Here is an 18,894-nt window from a genome sequence, read left to right as displayed (position 1 = left end):
ACATATTATATGTCCAAACTTGAATGTATCAATTTATAATAATTTTCTCGTAATACAAAGCATTAGGCCAACATACATCGGTCCGGGTATTCAATGGAATAAAATATTAATAAATAAGTATTCAGTTTTTGTTCCGACAATAGGTTTTTTTTTTGATGCGCAAGATATTGTGTTAGTAATTTGATATTCTATTGTTTGGAAGGTGAATAGAATGATAGAATATGTTATACTTTTATCGATTGCTGTATGTTTTAAAAAAAACTAAAAAATTACTTTGCAATAATCGTTCTCACATATTAAATATTTAATCATATTATTATTGTTATTATTATGCGAAACTCATCGTATGATATTTTAATATAACACTAGAGGTCCCGCAGTAGTCGAAATTCGACTATAATTAATTGGAATTGTAAGTTTGTACACTATTATGATTCTATTTTACACTTCTATAATCACAAATTTCGCCAAGACTACACTAAAAAAATATATTAATAAAGACAAACAATGTTTAATCTATTCTCAATTTGACCACAGACGTCAAGAACAAAAGTTTGACAATAAATAGTATGCATTCGTGTGTGCGTCAAATACATGGTATGTAGTGTGTGTAGTGTTTTCTTTATTGATTTAATGTATCTTTTATGCATTGTTTGAAAAAAATATTAGCATTGTGCACTTCTCTATATTCTCTATAAGTGTGGAAAATTTCATACTACTCCGTCCGCGCAATTTTCGTAAAAAGGGATACAAAGTTTTTGCTTCACGTATTAATATATAGATTATTTCAGCGCTATTTGGATTAGATTTAACAGTACCTCGCATAGGATAGGTTTAAATTCTATCTAAACAAACCTTTATATGTTTCAAATTAAATTATTATGACAGTAAAAATCACCAATAAACATACACACTAAAAACAAGACACACATTAAAACAATGTTTTTAAGGTCCGTCTACATTTGAAAGCTAGAAATATAAATCTTTATAGCCCAATTCAAGTAATAACATTAAGATTATCAACGTGCCCATTAACGGACACCTATTCCGATAAAAAGACTAAATATAAAGTTACAACAGGTTATTTGTAACTGGTACAAATAAAAGTTTTGTTCACACAACATATCACTATGAGTTATTTGAGACAATTGTGACACTGACAGAACAGAGAGGTCAAATTTGCTTTTTAGTGTTACGCAGCCATTTTTGTACGAATCCTTTATATCGTCATCCAATCTGTCAGTCTTGCGCGACAATTAGCAAAAGGAATGAATCTCGTGTTGTCTATCTAAAAATTGAGGTTTAAATTTCAATTCGTATTTAGTCATTTAGGTTTAAAATCTTATAGTTCTCAACAAACACTACAGAAGCGAAATCGAAATTTATTTTCAACGTTGGGTTATTTTTATTTATAATATTTATACGTTTATTTACCCCATCAATGTACGTCTGCCGCCTTTGACTGGTTTTTAAATTATCCCTCGTTTTCTTTTTATTAAATTTAAAATATTATATTTTGTAATTTTATACAGGCATCCGGAATACTTTCAGTAAGAACCAAATCGTTAATTGACTTTTTGTTGCTTGAAAATAAGTTTAAGCTGAATCCAACGTGTATATATATTTTCACTTTATAAAAAATGTAGGAACATGTATATTGATTTATACTCATTTTTTCAACATTATTCAACTACAGTTCATTTTAAAAGCGCGGTTTAATCTACTCACGAAATTTATAATTCGAAGGCCAACTCTAGAATTCTAGTTTTTGTTTCATAGCCTCAATGTCTTCACTCGTCGGTGCTAATACATTTTAAAACATATAAAATAGCTATTACAACGATAACTATATCCAAAAGAATGATCACTTCATTGTTACGATCGACTGGTCTCTCAATCTACTCAATCAACCATCGAAGCGTAGGCTTATTTCTTTAATAATGTGATGTCTATATTTTTTGTCGTCCGTCCGAATGGGAATTCTGTAATAAAACTGACATCGAGAATTATCTTTGACATTATACAAAAGTTGAATTAGATAGCGCCATGAAATGCGTTCGGAATAGCCTTTTTTTATTTGACAAGGAAAACGTAATGCGATTTTTACGATCTTTTATTTTACTCTCTTAATAACTCTATTGTGTAAAGCAGTTAGTTTCTTAATAATTCATACTGGTTTTCGTCAAATAGTCTATATAAATAATTGTTTATGTTTCTTTACAAGTGATTGCAATGTTCTATAGAGGAAGGTCTCTTTAAGACGGAAAACTAAATCACAATCTATACTAATATTATAAAGCTGAAGAGTTTGTTTGTTTGAACGCGCTAATCTCAGGAACTACTGGTCCGATTTGAAAAATTCTTTCAGTGTTGGATAGGCCATTTATTGAGGAAGGCTATATAACACGGTAAGACTGATACAATTGGAGCACCAATAAAGAATGTTTCAAAATATTTTCACTTTCTACGTAAATGAAGTGGGGGGTAAAATTTAGCGTTATGCCAAAGTAACTACAGTCAAAACCGTTTACTGCGACATCGTTTAGAACAACATGCCGGTTATAATAACCAAGAACAAAGGTCCCGGCTGAATGCCATATGACCGCCTTATTAAAAATATTGCTTTCTACGACATTGGTAATAACGACATACCTCATAAAACGACCACATTTAACTAATATTTCGGAGAATTAGATCTGTTAGAACGACCGGCTAAGCTGTATTGTAAACAATTTGAATAGGTATCCACATTTGTCTTCAATGGCTATTAAAATCAGGAAAGAAAACAATAGGATTTAGTTTAGTGTAGGGTCTTTTCTAATTCTTCTGCCGTAAAGCAGTAATGCGTTTCGGTTTGAAGGGTGGGGCAGCCGTTGTGACTATACTGAGACCTTAGAACTATATCTCAAGGTGTGTGGCGCATTTACGTTGTAGATGTCTATGGGCTCCAGTAACCACTTAACATCAGGTGGGCTGTGAGCTCGTCCACACATCTAAGCAATAAAAAAAAAAAAAAAAAAAAAAAATTCTTAGAAACAAAACACGTGCATGCGGTAGTCAAAGCCCGCTGCTTCATATCTCTTCAGTTAGTTTGTTACTTATCTATACATAAGACGCACCAAAACTTTGTGGGGTTATTCGTGAAACTTTCAAAATGTTGCAAAGAAAAAGAAAACAAATTAATATTGAAGAAAAATCGCGTATTATGTAAATATATTTTTCCAATAATTCCCTATCGATTTGTTTGTACTTGCACGATACACATTAAACATCACCGGTTGTTACGACTATCGGTTTTTACGACTGAATATGAGCAGTCCCTTCGATGTCGTTATAACAGATTTTGACTGTATTCCACAAGGGCGGAGTCGCGGGCAAAAGCTAGTCAGATATATAGATTAAGATAACATTTTCAAATCGACTGTGACATTGTACTCGTGATCTACTTTGTGTTAATTGGTTACTGGAATCCATTACCACAGCTGGGTTGCACAAAAAAGAGCTGAACAGTAAAATTAGGAGACCAATATCATAATTAGAAATTCAAAAAGTTGCGTAAATGTAAATAAAGATCGTATTCATAATTTAAAAGAGTCTAAGTCAAAGTTTAACAGATATCAAAGTTGAACAGAAACAGCAGCTAGAAACTAAAGCTATTTTTAATTTTCGACACGAAAGTATTCAAAGCATTCGTTACCAAACAGCCTTATCTTAAGACATCTGATCTCGGAACGGTCAATGTATGCGAACGAGTTTTTTTTTTTTTTTAACTTAGTTACTGTCACCGCTACCAGAATGCGAAATACGCTTTTTTTTTCTTCCTAACAGCAATGCTGTATAGTGCCCAGATCTTATCTAGTATAATTACGATGTGAAAATACTTTACACAAGCCGAGATTAACTAAAACATTCAGTTTGTGAAATCTTGCTCTATGTTTTATCTAAAGCGATTTGTCTAAATCTAAAATACTTTTATACGACGATATTTTATTTTCTAGTTTTTGGATGTCCATTTTAATCATGGCAATATTCAAATTCAGCATACATTAATAGCATCGGTGATTATATTTGAATAAATTGGCAATGTAGTATGATCCAATCATGAAAATGTAACCTATTTATGCCAGAATATGTTTTGTAAATAAGCTGTCAAATTATTAAAAATGAGGTATAATGAATTATTTCTGCCTATTTATGCCGCGAAAGCATTATTCTTTTTCTTTTACGTCACTATACTCTTGCCATAGTGGTTGTGGCCGTCATTTTTTACAACCCAGCGCCAATTTTCTGTGCCGGCTGCGCGTCTGGTGCTTGCGAGTAAGGGTAATCCATCGCAGCCTTTATGGGAAATCTGCCGCGCGGCCCGCCACCTCCTACCTTTCACGAAAACATTATATGCGCTCTTTTAAATGAGTAAAATGGTTTATAAGTGTTTGGGAAACTTTGATGCTTACCATGTCTGTGGGGCAAAGGTAGTGGCGGTTAAGTAAGTGGTTAAGTGGACTGTTATATTTTTTATTCGCCTGCCAGAAGGAAACATAAATCGTAGGGGCAGGTAACCCACCACTGCGTAGCAGTCGAATGAAAAGTAGCCTATATTATATTTTAGTATTAAAAATATTTTAAACCTATTAATTTCATTACATTTTTAAAGTGATGATATTAAAATCGCACTCGTGGTTTCAATGTGAAAACGTGACATACTTACTTTCATTCATATTTTTTGGTGCTTTTCTTCGATCACAGTAGTTCAATTTTTTCTTTTTAAAAATCGCAATACCACATAAACAAACTATTTTTTTTTTTTTTATTTATTGCTTAGATGGGCGAACGAGCTCACAGCCCACCTGGTGTTAAGTGGTTACTGGAGCCCATAGACATCTACAACGTAAATGCGTCACCCACTTGCGGAGGGACTTCGGGACTTCGGTTCCCTCTGCATTTTGTACCGTTTGTTCCATGAGGAGTGCTCTGAGGAATTGTTCGAGATGATACCGGCATCTCGTTTTTACCATCGTACCGCCCGCCACCGGAGTAGAGTTCATCCATACTACCTGGAGCCACTGCGGTCATCCACAGTGCGTTTCCAGAGGTCTTTTTTGCCACGTACCATCCGGCTATGGAATGAGCTCCCCTCCACGGTGTTTCCCGAGCGCTATGACATGTCCTTCTTCAAACGAGGCTTGTGGAGAGTATTAAACGGTAGGCAGCGGCTTGGCTCTGCCCCTGGCATTGCTGAAGTCCATGGGCGACGGTAACCACTCACCATCAGGTGGGCCGTATGCTCGTCTGCCTACAAGGGCAATAAAAAAAAAAAAAAAACCCACCTTGAGATATAAGTTCTAAGATCTCAGTATACTTACAACGACTGCCCTACCCTTCAGACCGAAACGCATTACTGCTTCACGGCAGAAATAGGCGGGGCGGTGGTACCTACCCGCGCGGACTCACAAGAGGTCCTACCACCAGTAAATATATTGTATAAAGAAACAGGATTACGCTATAATTTTATTTTATGGATCTTTTGACATATGCGGCTACGTGTAATACATAATTTCTTGGGAGAGAGTGAGATCTGAGATTACTCTATATTGAACACCTGGACCGAAGGTTCGTTTTGTGGCTCTTTGACCACTAGTATACGGCATCTTCAAAATAAAAAATGACTGCAGGATAAAAGATAATTAGTAGCTCATCAATCAGCCTAAGTGAACTAATAAAAACGTGCGAAATAGGACACTCGGCTTTCGATATAAGACAGTTAATCATTTGCGCAATTTGTCACCAACGCAATATGTTACATACCCAGTGTCACCGTAAGTCTTAAAGCTGAAACACTTCACACCTCGGCAATTAATCGCTGAGATCTTGTCTCCGCTGGCTCGTGGGTTTCGCGGTAACCGCCAAGATCACAGGGACCGGCCGATGCTATCTCTGAATCGAGATGCCAGCTTGATTAACTCCAATATCTCGGATTTTCATGGGATTCCACGCACGCTTTCTGACCGGATCTGAAACGTTGACATTCCCGAAATGTATGTGTGCGTTTTGAAATGAGGACCAGTTTTTTTTATTGCTTAGATGGATGGACGAGCTCACAGCCAACCTGCTTTTAAGTGGTTACTGGAGCCCATAGACATCTGCAACGTAAATGCGCCACCCACCTTGAGATATAAGTTCTAAGGTCTCAAGTTTAGTTACAACGGCTGCCCCACCCTTCAAACCGAAACGCATTACTGCTTCACGGTGGTACCTACCCGTGCGGACTCACAAGAGGTCCTACCACCAGTAAAATATTCCCCATATTCGCGCTAAAGAGACCCGACAACAGCAAATCGATGTCGAACTACAGGTTCTGACAAACCGTGAACGATGCATATACCGGTGCACGCATTTGAATTTTATTTGCCAATTTAAGAAGAACTGTGGGTGTCGCGGAATATGGAGAATGGATTTTGAAAAATTCTATAGCCGTTTCCTCTTTCTAACTGCCCCGAATAGGGTATGAAAGGGACAACCGCAACAGAACTCAAATTGAATGTATCCAAGTAAAAAAGTTAAAATTAACGCATTTAAGTTTTTTTTTTTTCGCGTACAAATCCTAACTGATTTTACCTATTATTATTTATCTTTGGATAGTCTTACCTAAACTTTTTATCGGACTATCGAAGAAGTATGGCAATTGTCAGAGTTACGATTTGTTGTTTCATTTAATTTATTCATTTATTTATGTTCTACTCAAATGTACTTGACGGACTTTTGCAATAGTGAAAAAATAAAAACCATATTAAATTTCTGAAAAATAAAGACCGGCAGTGATTAGAGCTCCAAAGCAAAAAAACCTCACACAACACGCTCTATGTCAAATATCGCATTCTATCGCGGTGTATTTATCGAAAGCTTTTTTAAAGCCCTCGTCGAATCCTTTCGAACTGCGTACAAACAGACACAACCAGTGATCATAGTCATATCATCATGCCAAGCGATGCCATCCTCCTCCTCGTCCTTCAGTCGATCGCTCATTGCTGAGAATTGTTATGCGCCCGCCTGTGACCTTTTTAATACGCTTTTATTAGCTTCAGACGTATATTTAGGTTAGTATATATGTTTGTAACGGAATCTTTGAACATGATTTTGACCCCCTTTAAAACGTCGGATTAACTCGAAATTTGGTATACTTATTAAAGACCGATGACAATTCAATATTTAAAAAAAAATTGAAAAAAGGAGGGGGAAAAAATTTAAATAATTGAAATTCAACTAAAAAATGAAAAATAAATATGTAATAGCTTAAAAAAAGTAACAAAATACGCTCTTATAGAAAATCCAACTAAAAATAGAAAATAATGGTATGGATGCATGGTATCAGTAGTTATAGATATTTTATCAACAGATATGAGTAGAAGGGTTATTTTGATAATATCCTGAAAAGCACCCCACGCTTTTTTACAATAAAATATTTTTTTCTTACACTATTCTTAATTCAAATTTATTAAAATTTATTTAAAATTTTTTAGTTGTAATTTCTATAAAAGCGTATTTTGTTAGTTTTTTTAAACTATTATTTATTTTGTAATTTGTAATCACTTATGTCGGTCAGTGGCGGCACAGTGAAGTGCATGGATCAGTCTTATGTGTAGATGCTCGGAATTTTTTACTATTGTGTTTATTACATTCTATTCTTATGTTGTTGTTTAGGTGAAGGGGGCGGGGGCGGGGGCGGAGGCGCGGCGCAACGGTGCGCGCGCGATGCTGCGGCGTCGCCTGCGCATGCGCCGACGCCGACGCCAGCGCCTCCCGCACACGCTCCTCACGTCAAGAGCGAGAGACTCAGCCCTCACGACTCCAACGCATCACGGTACGGATATATCAATCTAGGCATACTAATGCAAGCGGAAAACTGTATTCATTCAATGAGCCAAATATTAACCTGCTAAGACAGCTGGCAGGTAGACGTGGATACAAGTGTAGGCGTGATAACATACCACATTTTTTTTGTTAATGACCTTAATTACGTATTGGATATTGACAATTCTTGAATAACATTTTTGGCGTTTACCATAATACAAGGATTAAGCCACTTAAATTCTAAAGGTGCGATATCGTCTTTTCGCATTAAAAGTGCACAATTTCCAAAAATATTTGAAATTGAGTTAATACGCGGAATCATTTGGTATCACTAGTATTTTTCTCATAAAATTAAATACTGTCAAAAGAGCGTAGTTTAGTTTATTTTTTTTATTTTTTTATTTTACCTATTTTTTGACGACTATTAACAAAATTAATATAATTTTATCTTACTTTAAAAGACAAATAATGTAACTGGTAAAAAATAAAAAAATAATGTTGCAAAGATGATTAATATTTAAAATACTACATGTTAAACCTTTAAAACACTCACCTGTAAAATTAGTAAATTTTGAGATTATACAGTTTTAATGCGAGAAGACGAATATGTCTGATAATGAATGAATGAATGAATGAAAATTCTTGATTACACAAAATAGTGTACAAAAGGCGAACTTAACGCCATGTAGGCATTCTCTTCCAGTTAACCCTCGTTGGTGAAGTGAAAGATTCAAGAAGTGCGTAGCTGTGATGAAGTTTTTTATTATTTATTTCTTAGATGGGTGGACGAGCTCACAGCCCACCTGGTGTTAAGTGGTTACTGGAGCCCATATACATCTACAAAGTCAATGCGCCACCCACCTTGAGATATAAGTTCTAAGGTCTCTAGTATAGTTACAATGGCTGCCCCACCCTTCAAACCGAAACGCATTACTGCTTCGCGGCAGAAATAGGCAGGGTCGTGGTACCTACCCGCGCGGACTCTCAAGAGGTCCTACCACCAGTAAAACTTAATAATGGTTTGTGCTTGTCTGAAACCAGGTCCCGGAGCGTGACGCCGTCGACATCCTCGTATCCGGGCACACCACCCGAGCGGGGCAGCCCTCACGCCGCGCCGCAACCCTCGCCGGCGCACCCGCCCCGCAACTATTCGGACATCATGCGCTCACTTGCCGCTAGGTACAACGCGCAACCGAATAACGAGTAAGTACACGTGCTTTTTTTTACATCCTACCCCTGCTAGATGACCCCTGATAGGCTTGAGAGGCTATATCAGGGTTACCCTAGGCCCACGAGTTTCTCGCCGGATCATCTCAGTGGGTCGCGTTTCCGATGCGGTGGTAGCTGCGAAACACTGCTCTTGCTACGGCCAGTGTTAGCAACACTCCCGGTTTGAGCCCCGTGAACTCACCTACACGTCAAGGAGAAGCTAAAATAGCCTCTCAAGGTTATCAGCATAGGTAGAAAAAAAAACAGCTACCCTAGCGTGTAGGTGAGCTCTCGAGGCTCAGGCCAGAGGCCGACCCACTGATAAGATCCGACGAGAAACTCAGTGAGCTTTATTTATGGGTTAATTTACTCTCGTCTTACGAGGACGGTGACCGGGGCTTAAGGTACCTAAAAGCACCGTTAATGGATCGGGAGAATGACGTATTTAGGGCGACGTCGACTGTTTACCATTCGGTCTACAGGATCGGGTATGTAGTTTCCAGCGGCCACGACAAGAGGGTTTTCGTGTCGTGCCGTCTTCTCAAAGTGGCGCATTGATGCCGGATATATATACTTACTGATTGAGTAAAGCTCCAGGTCATCATAGAGATCCACATTCTTTAAAAACCACGGTGCTGCGACGGCTATATAAAATATACAAAAAGGAATTCTATGAAACTAAAATTACTCCAACGTGTACAGGTCTCGTATAATCGATATCATTTCCCGACCTCTCGATTAAAAGTCACGGTAAATAATAAAAATCGATAACTTCATGTCGTCACACAGTACATCCATTAATTAAAATTGAACGCTCCAGAGACAGTATTTTTAATTTACAAACGTCGAAAAGGCTGGTTGCGTGTAAAATATTAAATCATTAGTATAGAAGGGAAGCAGTTTATCATTAAGAAGATCGTTTCCGTCTAAAGATAAGATGTCCCGAAACAATATTTTTCACACGGTCCGTGTCACAATACCATGCGACCCGAGGTTCACCGACCGGCAGACTTAGTGATGCCCAAAGCAATTAGCATATTAATCGATTCGATAACTTACGTTTAGTCGACAAATTTACATGATTCGTGAGAACCCGATAGTCTCCGCGTGAACTTATGTTATATTAATGAATTGCTCATCTGCCGCAGTGCGGTCGGTGACCCATACGTTTTGATTAGCGTCGCGACAGGCATCTCGGCGTCCCTTTGTCGATGACGAATCCAAAAACGCGCCGATAAACTACCTATATCATCGACAAAAGCAATGCTAACTTAACTAATACAATAAATCGTAAAAACAATTTCGTAAATCGACATCATTAATATTTTAATAAAATTAAAAAAACAAAAACATCCTCCTAATTTATATGACACATTGATGAACTGTGAATACGTTATCTCATTAATAACTATGTAAGAAATGAAAAATTGAAGCGTTTTAATTTTCATCACATAAATCTCTTCGGAATGAATGCGTTATAATTCTGTAAACGAATATTTACCCTGCTATTATCCTGTGACACGTTGTTTTAATTTTGATTTATGTCGTCAACATATAATACTTTTTGCCGGCAGTTATTTTCATCGCATGAATGGCTACGGAGCGGAGGCCCGGGCTGCGACGCCGGCGCAAGCGGACACAATCGACGCGCCCCTCGGAGGCCTGTTCGCAAAATTGGCCAAACAACAGGGAGGTCCTCCAAGACTACCAGCATTTCCAGTCATGTTCGACATGAGCTCCACAAAGGTATGAATTCATATTTATTTTACTATACAAGCTTTTACCTAAATTCTTAATATGACGTCAAATTTCATTAATTATACAATGTTTTTTTTCCCTGAACAAGGATACGATTTGAAGATAAGTAATCAAATTAAAAAAAAAAAACATAATAATCTCCGCTTCAAACTCTTTTTACGTTTATTACTTCATAATACGGTACGTTACTTAAGACAAGGCCACTGCCCCTCTGAAATAATTTACGGTCAGCTGAGTTTTCATTTCAAAAGACCACATTTGAAATTCATATTAATTATAAAAACAAGTGCTCACTGACCTTCCTGTTTTAATTACACGCTATACAGTGTTTCATAGTTCACGGCTGTGATTAAAATGTCTCGGGCGATCGTAAAATTCATAACGCGTTATCACGGCTGGCATCTCTATCGAGCGTGCCTCGTTTGTGTTAATACGACCCTCTATTGAAATCATAATGCGCGATGAGCTGCCGGCGCTTCGTTTCCTGTTATAATTAAATCCGATTACGTCGATGACCTTTAAACTTCCTCCGATATCCAAACGAGCCTCGTACCATCCGGCTATGGAATGAGCTCCCCTCCACGGTGCTTCCTGAGCGCTATGACGTGTCCTTCTTTAAAAGAGGCTTGTGGAGAGTATTAAGCGGTAGGTAGCGGCGTGGCTCTGCCCCCCTGGCATTGCTGAAGTCCATGGGCGACGGTAACCACTCACCATCAGGTGGGCCGTATGCTCGTCTGCCTACAAGGGCAATAAAAAAAAACGAGGTGAAGTCGATGTTGGGTTCGCTTCTTATCCTTCTGTGGGACACGTGCCGTGCCTCTTACCCTGTAACAACGCGAGCACGCCAGCGAACCGTCTCGTAGACTCTCCACTGTTAAGCCAACTAGAGCTGCACTAATTGGCGGAGGCACGCGCCGCGCATGCGCGCCGACAATCGCGCCCCACGATACGCTGGTGATGGGATGTGAAATCGAAACAGCTCTCGACTTTTAAATTAGCTGACTTTTTGCACACGACTGCAGTTTACAGTAAATTGCATCGTTACAGTTATTCGGCACCGGGTTTTTATTATTTGATGTATCAAATAGATTGCAGCCATTTAGTAATGGATAATTAAACGTATCTCGGACAAGAAACGCGAGTTCTGGTTTATTTTCTCCTATAAAGCGTAGCGAAGTTGAATATAAATCGTTTGATTTATGACAATCTCACAGTTTTAGCACTTACCGGGGGAACTGTGGGCGAGGCGATCGTCGGCACGCGCCCGCGCATGCCCCGACCGTGTCCGTTTCACGCGTGCACGCCTCCGTCTGTTTTTGTTTGGAATTACCTGCATTCGCCTTTTTAGTGCGCGCGGCAATTAAAAAAGATAGATTGCAATTTGACCCGCGGTCGGCGCGCGTGACGGCACCGAACGTTATTATGATGAATGCTCGGCACTTACGATCCGAGAGTGCTCTTGATCAGATAATGGCCCGCTGGCTCGCCTTTCGTGTTTGGTTAACGCCACTCCGCGAGCTGGGTAATTGAGTTCTTAAAAAATATCATACGCCCTCCGTTACCGCTGCCACAAAGTTCGATCGATACACAGAATGTTCCAGAATTGGAATTTGATGCAAAGAACTTTTTTTTTTTCATTTTTTTTATTTCCTAGATGAGTGGACGAGCTCACAGGGCACCTGGTGCTAAGTGGTTACCGGACCCCATAGACATCTACAACGTAAATGCGCCACCCACCTTGAGATATAAGTTCTAAGGTCTCAAGTTACAATGGCTGCCCCACCTTTCAAACCGAAACGCATTACTGCTTCACGGCCGAAATAGGCGGGGTGGTGGTACCTACCCGTGCGGGCACACAAGAGGTCCTACCACCAGTAATTACGCAAATTATAATTTTGCGATTTTTTTATTACACGATATTATTTCTTCACCGTGGAAGTCAATCCAGAAAATATTTTGTTAAGTACGTACTTCATTAGAAAAAGTGGTAACCGCCTGCGGGATTCGAACACCGGTTTATCGCTACACACGAATGCACCGGACGTCTTATCCTTCAGGCCACGACGACTTTATTATTTGCAAACTAGATATTTGCATTCATTGTGCCTGTAAAATGCATTGAATATTTTTCATTCGGGCTATGAGACTAAAATTTGTGCGTTTTTTCTCAGACTTTATTAGCGATCTCGCGGATCAGTCGAAGCGGGAGGTCGCGTCGCAAACGCACAGGAGCGACCGGATCGACCGCGGAGCACAGTCCTCTGGACCTCTCCGCAGCTGGTGAGAGTGCCGCGAAAAGGGCTCGACTCTCGGCCAGCCCCAGCGCCAGGAGTGACAGCGACGACCGGGATAGAGTCTCCACTGATGGCAAGTAACAATGTACAATTTCAATTCTCAGATTTCATTTTTTTTTTTATTGCTTAGATGGGTGGACGAGCTCACAGCCCACCTGGTGTTAAGTGGTTACTGGAGCCCATAGACATCTACAACGTAAATGCGACACCCACCTTGAGATATAAGTTCTGAGGTCCCAATTATATTTACAACGGCTGCCCCATCCTTCAAACCGAAACGCATTACTGCTTCACGGCAGAAGTAGGCAGGGTGGTACCTACCCGCGCGGACTCTCAAGAGGTCCTACGACCAAAAAATGTCTTATCAGCAACTTACGCACTTACGCTTACAGACGTGCTTGCAAATGTTAACCTCATCATCATCATATCCTGAGTGTCAGTTTGAGTTTATTATATGATAAGGGCCTAATCGTCTGTAAATCAGACGACATGACGATACGACCTCAATATTTTTGAGCAACTGTTACATCATTTTTGTTCTTCGTGGTATTTTCACCTATATCTATCATGACGGTAGGATCTATCGCGACCCGATATGAAATGATGCTACCATCCTGCCAGTTTCCACTGCAAATAATCATATGTTTTGGTTTAAAGGGCAAAATGGTCATATTTACACAATGCAATCGAAACTTTTTATAGCATACCATAACATTTCAAAAAACAATTCAAAACACCATGCTAAAGACAGTAATATAAGACTCCTAAACAAACCAAATAAAATAATATTACCCGCATTAGTATAGTATTTAATTGCATCGTCAACGTAAGATTTACCTATCGCGAGCATTAATCAAACTATGTAAGTCGTCTTCGATTAAAAAATTTATGATCTCGCCTTTAAGATAATGTTAGACGTAACGAAAGTCAATCACCAATTATTTTTCTACTTAAAATTAATTGCTATGAAATATGAACTGAAACTTTAATTGGACGGTACAAGGTGCACAAAATGTAATAAATGTAATTAATTTGTTTAATTGCTGTTTTTGCTCAGGTCGTAGCGAGCCCCGGGGGGAGTGTCTGTGCGCGGAAGCTAGAGCGCGTCTTTCGGCTTGGTCCGTCGATGACGTCTGCGATTTCGTCAATTCTATCGATATCTGCGCCGAATACGCATCGGTAAGTACACAACACTAACTAATTCGAAATGCAAATTTGATTTTTATCTTTGTTTTGCGGTTAATACCATTTTTTTTTTTGTTTTCTCATTTTATTAACAGTGAAAATATTTTTATCGTAGGGTGCAACGGATTTTTTACGCCAAAGCCATGAGCTACGCATATTTATGTCATTTCAATGTAAACAATATTGATATTAAAGAATACTGATATTTTTTTACCATTTTTAATAATACTTTGCTTGGTTGAAGGTTAGAAGGGAAAATAGTAATTCACTATTTTCTTCGATCTTTCCGAGTCACAGATATAATTGATACTACAAGTACTTATACTAAGTTAAAGTTTAATCTCGCATTTGTTATTGTCAGCATAATGTTATTTCTGACGTTTCGGATACTTCAAAGTTTTCGTGATCACGAATGACAAAGTTCTTTTTCATCGACATTTTTAATAATGTACTAACTAAGCATTTTCATTTACTATTATACGATAGAGTAGAATAACGAGATTTTTAACAGAAATAATTTTCTCTGGAAAAATAATTTACCATTCCTAAATTTTTTAATTACACTGAAATTCATCATTAGAAAAAAATAATGAGAATCTCTTTGACAAATCTAGAAAATCGTACTTAACTATTTTGTCTTTGCCTGATTGTAGAAAAAGAAAAAGAAAAAATTGTTTATTTAGCCACTTACCAAGCTACTTTCAAATGTGACATTCCTTTGAAAATCACAACGATACAAAACAAATTGATTTACGGGGACGGCTAACAATGAAGTCATGCGTCATCACAGCACGGGCGAGTCATTCCACTATAAATTGAGGCAGTCATTACCAGTAATCACTCTGTTTCTACACCTCACGATTGCACCACTTTATTTTGACACGCGCTCGCATGAAGCGCTTTTATTGTGTCAACCGTAAGTGCCGTGACGGGAGTGTCATTAAATAGTGGTTAGGTAAAGGTACGTTCAGTTATGTTACATGATTCCGTGATACGTTTTATTTGCTCGATGCGTGTACTATATAGTTGATTTTTCTTTTTTTTATTAATTTTAATTGCTTCTGCAGTGAAAGGGAGCGAAAAAATATGAAGTGTAATAATGATAGAAAAGAAAAGATTTGTTTAATTACATACCGACGCTAGATTACATCTGCAGTGATTAAGTAACTGCGTTACACGGAGTTATTTTACAAATTGAATTATTTCGAATATTTCTTGAAAGTTCTCCTTTTGTAATATACCCATTGCGAATATTAATTAAACTTTTCTAGTTAAAAAAACAGATCCGGGCAATTCCTTAACAACGTCTATCTTATATATAAAATTCTCATGTCACAATGTTAGTTACCATACTCCTCTGAAACGGTTTGACTGATTTTTATGAAATTTTATATGCATGTTCAGTAGGTCTGAGAATCGGCTACTATCTATTTTTCATACCCCTAAGTGATAAGGGTTGTCCACACCTAACATTTATTTTTGGACATTTTTTTTGTTATAATGAGGCATTACCTAGGTATGTATGTGGTTGAATGAGGTTTTGTTATTTTTATACTCCCTAATCGTTCACAGCACTACATGCCTCTTTCACTCATTTACCATATCCTTACACACTTACAATAAGTTATTTTTTTTTCTACACTAGAAATTCCCTAGAAACCTTATATATGGCAAAACAACGGTTGCCGGGTCAGCTAGTTTTAATATATATAACATTTAATATACCACAATATAATTGCCATAATATTCACCGCTAGAGTAAATTAGACCTACGCATGAAATTTCTATTTCTCATTTAAATTAGACTTATCAAAGAAAATTAACATAGCAATTAAGATTAACAATTAAAACAGGTCTATAAGTTTTTATTTGACCGCACTGATTACTGTTTCTGTCACTTAAAATCAATGGGCGTGTCGTACAGTAAAGCTCTAAATGTTATTGACATAGACAGACCAACGCGAATGCCTCTTTGAAACAGGTTCGTGATCACAACAATGTATTGGATCGTATCAAAATATATTTCTTAATTACTTTCCAATATATAACTGGTGGTAGGACCTCTTGTGAGTCCGCACGGGTAGGTACCACCGCCCCGCCTATTTCTGCCGTGAAGCAGTAATGCGTTTCGGTTTGAAGGGTGGGGCAGCCGTTGTGACTATACTGAGACCTTAGAACTATATCTCAAGGTGTGTGGCGCATTTACGTTGTAGATGTCTATGGGCTCCAGTAACCACTTAACACCAGGTGGGCTGTGAGCTCGTCCACACATCTAAGCAATAAAAATATATATATATATATATATAATTCGAGTTACACAAATAATTTTCCATCGCTATGACTCTGAAGTTAATACAGTAATAAAATAAGTTCCGCGACAGGTAACTGTTATTAAGGACCCGACTCAGCGTTCAAATATCTATTCACGAAATAATGGCTTTCTATGTAATTTCGAATTTATTACCTAAACTCATGTTTATATGGTACATATTAACTTGTACTTTATTATTTGAAGACTTAAATTAGGTTTCATGAAAACGTCACATCGTGTGTCGACCGACTAGCTGGTTTATATTATTATGTTACACGGGTATTATTTAAGATTATTACTTATGCTAGAAGCGGTTTTGTACTAAAAACCAAGGTTTGTGCTTTGATAAATAGAATGCTTTCGCTATAATCATAGTTGGGCATTCGAAATAATAGCCGGGAAACGTGACAAAAAAAATTTTTTTTTTTTTGCTTAGATGTGTGGACGAGCTCACAGCCCGCACCAGGTTACTGGAGCCGATAGACATCTACAACGTAAATGCGCCACACACCTTGATATATAGTTCTATGGTTTCAGTATAGTCACAACGGCTGCCCCACTCTTCAAACCGAAACGCATTACTGCTTAACGGCAGAAATAGGCGGGGCGGTGGTACCTACCCGTGCGGACTCACAAGAGGTCCTACCACCAGTAAAATATGGCTTAGACGAGTATTTTTTCCCGCCTGAAACTCGCGTTTCGTTTCACGCAAAATTTTATAGTTAATTTGCGTTTTTATCGATTTCATTTGACATTCTACTTAATCGTAGATTTCGTGTTGACTGGCGAAAACGAATTAGTGAGTGAGTATTTGTAAAATTATATGTACATATTTAAATATGTTTCATTTTCGTTATAAGCACCAGGGAAAATAACACAGAAATCACTTTCCGTTTAGAAATTAAATTATAAATCATATATAACCGAACGGAATGGTGTTATTTATGACAGGTGTCGCAGACCTAGAATGTGTAATTTCATTTCTGTCTATATTAATATTGATACTAATAAGACTTTGAAAATAAAATGCTATTTTCCATCCTTGGCATTATAACACGGATACATCCGTTTTCGTAATTGACAGATCGTCTTCTCGCATTAAAACTGTATAATCTCAAAACTTACTAATTTTACAGGAGTGTATTCAAGTTTTTTTAACATGTGATATTTTTCATATTAATCATCTTTGCAACGTTTATTTTTTATTTTTTACCAGTTACATTATCTGTCTTTTAAAGTAAGATAAAACTATGTATTAATTTGGTTAATAGTAGTGAAAACATAGGTAACCTAAAGAAAAAAAAAATTAAATCTAAACTACGCTCTTTTGACAATATTTATGAGGAAAATACTGATGATACCAAATCATTTCGCATATTCACTCAATTTCGAATATTTTTTGGAAATTGTACACTTTTAATGCGAAAAGACGATATGTTGTCACATTACATTTCCAGGTCTAAATTCATCTGCAGGTTTAATTGTTAGACTTTTAATACACAATATTAAACATAAATGAACACTACATTTAACTGCCGTCTGTGAAAGGATGACAGCGATGGGCTCTTGCGAAAACCCTCCTTGAAATTTGACACCTTGGAGTGAAACGACAAAACAAACCACTCATTGTATAAGAAAACCTCTCAACATATCAAATTTTATCATGACTTAACCTTTAAATGTGTGGATAATGAAGAATATTTAATATTGAACTTCAAACGAATAAATAAATAAATAAATATTTACTAACAATCACGCCGCGTTAACTGGTCCCGTGATAAGTTCGTAAAGAACTTGTGTTACAGGTACCAGATAACGGATATAAATGTAAGATTTTTATTATACACATACATATATTTAATAGACATCCATAACCCTGAAAAAGACATTTATATTTATCATACAAATATCTTCCCTTGGCGGGATTCGAACCCGCGACCCCCTTGTGTAGTGACCATGTCACTTACCACTACACCAGACGGCCGTTCAATCAAGAATGATTAAAAATCTAAATCACAAAATCCAAAGTATTTGTAACGAATTTTCTCAGGTTTAATTTGTTTAATTATAAGTTATAGTAAACAGCTATTGATACATTGTTATACATATATTGTTGAGTTTTAATCTAACTAATGATGTGTGTTTACTCATTTTAATTCCTTCGTCTATTCCACTATATTGTAGCCTTATTCTATCTACTAATAGTCTACTAACATATTTCTATAATTAGAAATGTTCGTAGATAATATAATATTTCACGAATTGAAGTCTTTGCACTTTGACTTAACA

General features: G+C 37.3%; 1 protein-coding gene across 8 annotated transcripts in view; it reads left to right on the top strand.

The window, feature by feature from the left end:
* LOC105841829 (polyhomeotic-like protein 3) overlaps positions 1-18,894 on the top strand; it is a 363,837-nt gene that overhangs the window by 284,893 nt on the left and 60,050 nt on the right. For all 8 annotated transcript variants that reach the window (XM_038012438.2, XM_062669801.1, XM_062669800.1 and 5 more), the window contains 5 exons: positions 7,699-7,858; positions 8,890-9,051; positions 10,632-10,803; positions 12,987-13,182; positions 14,167-14,288. In XM_038012438.2, coding sequence (XP_037868366.1) covers positions 7,699-7,858; positions 8,890-9,051; positions 10,632-10,803; positions 12,987-13,182; positions 14,167-14,288 — 812 coding nt within the window. The remainder of the gene's footprint in view (positions 1-7,698; positions 7,859-8,889; positions 9,052-10,631; positions 10,804-12,986; positions 13,183-14,166; positions 14,289-18,894) is intronic.

The sequence above is a fragment of the Bombyx mori genome, chromosome 8, assembly GCF_030269925.1.
Source record: "Bombyx mori chromosome 8, ASM3026992v2".
Lineage (NCBI taxonomy): Eukaryota > Metazoa > Arthropoda > Insecta > Lepidoptera > Bombycidae > Bombyx > Bombyx mori.
The sequence above is the reverse complement of the archived record's forward strand: the minus strand, read 5'-3'. Positions and strand labels throughout refer to the sequence as shown.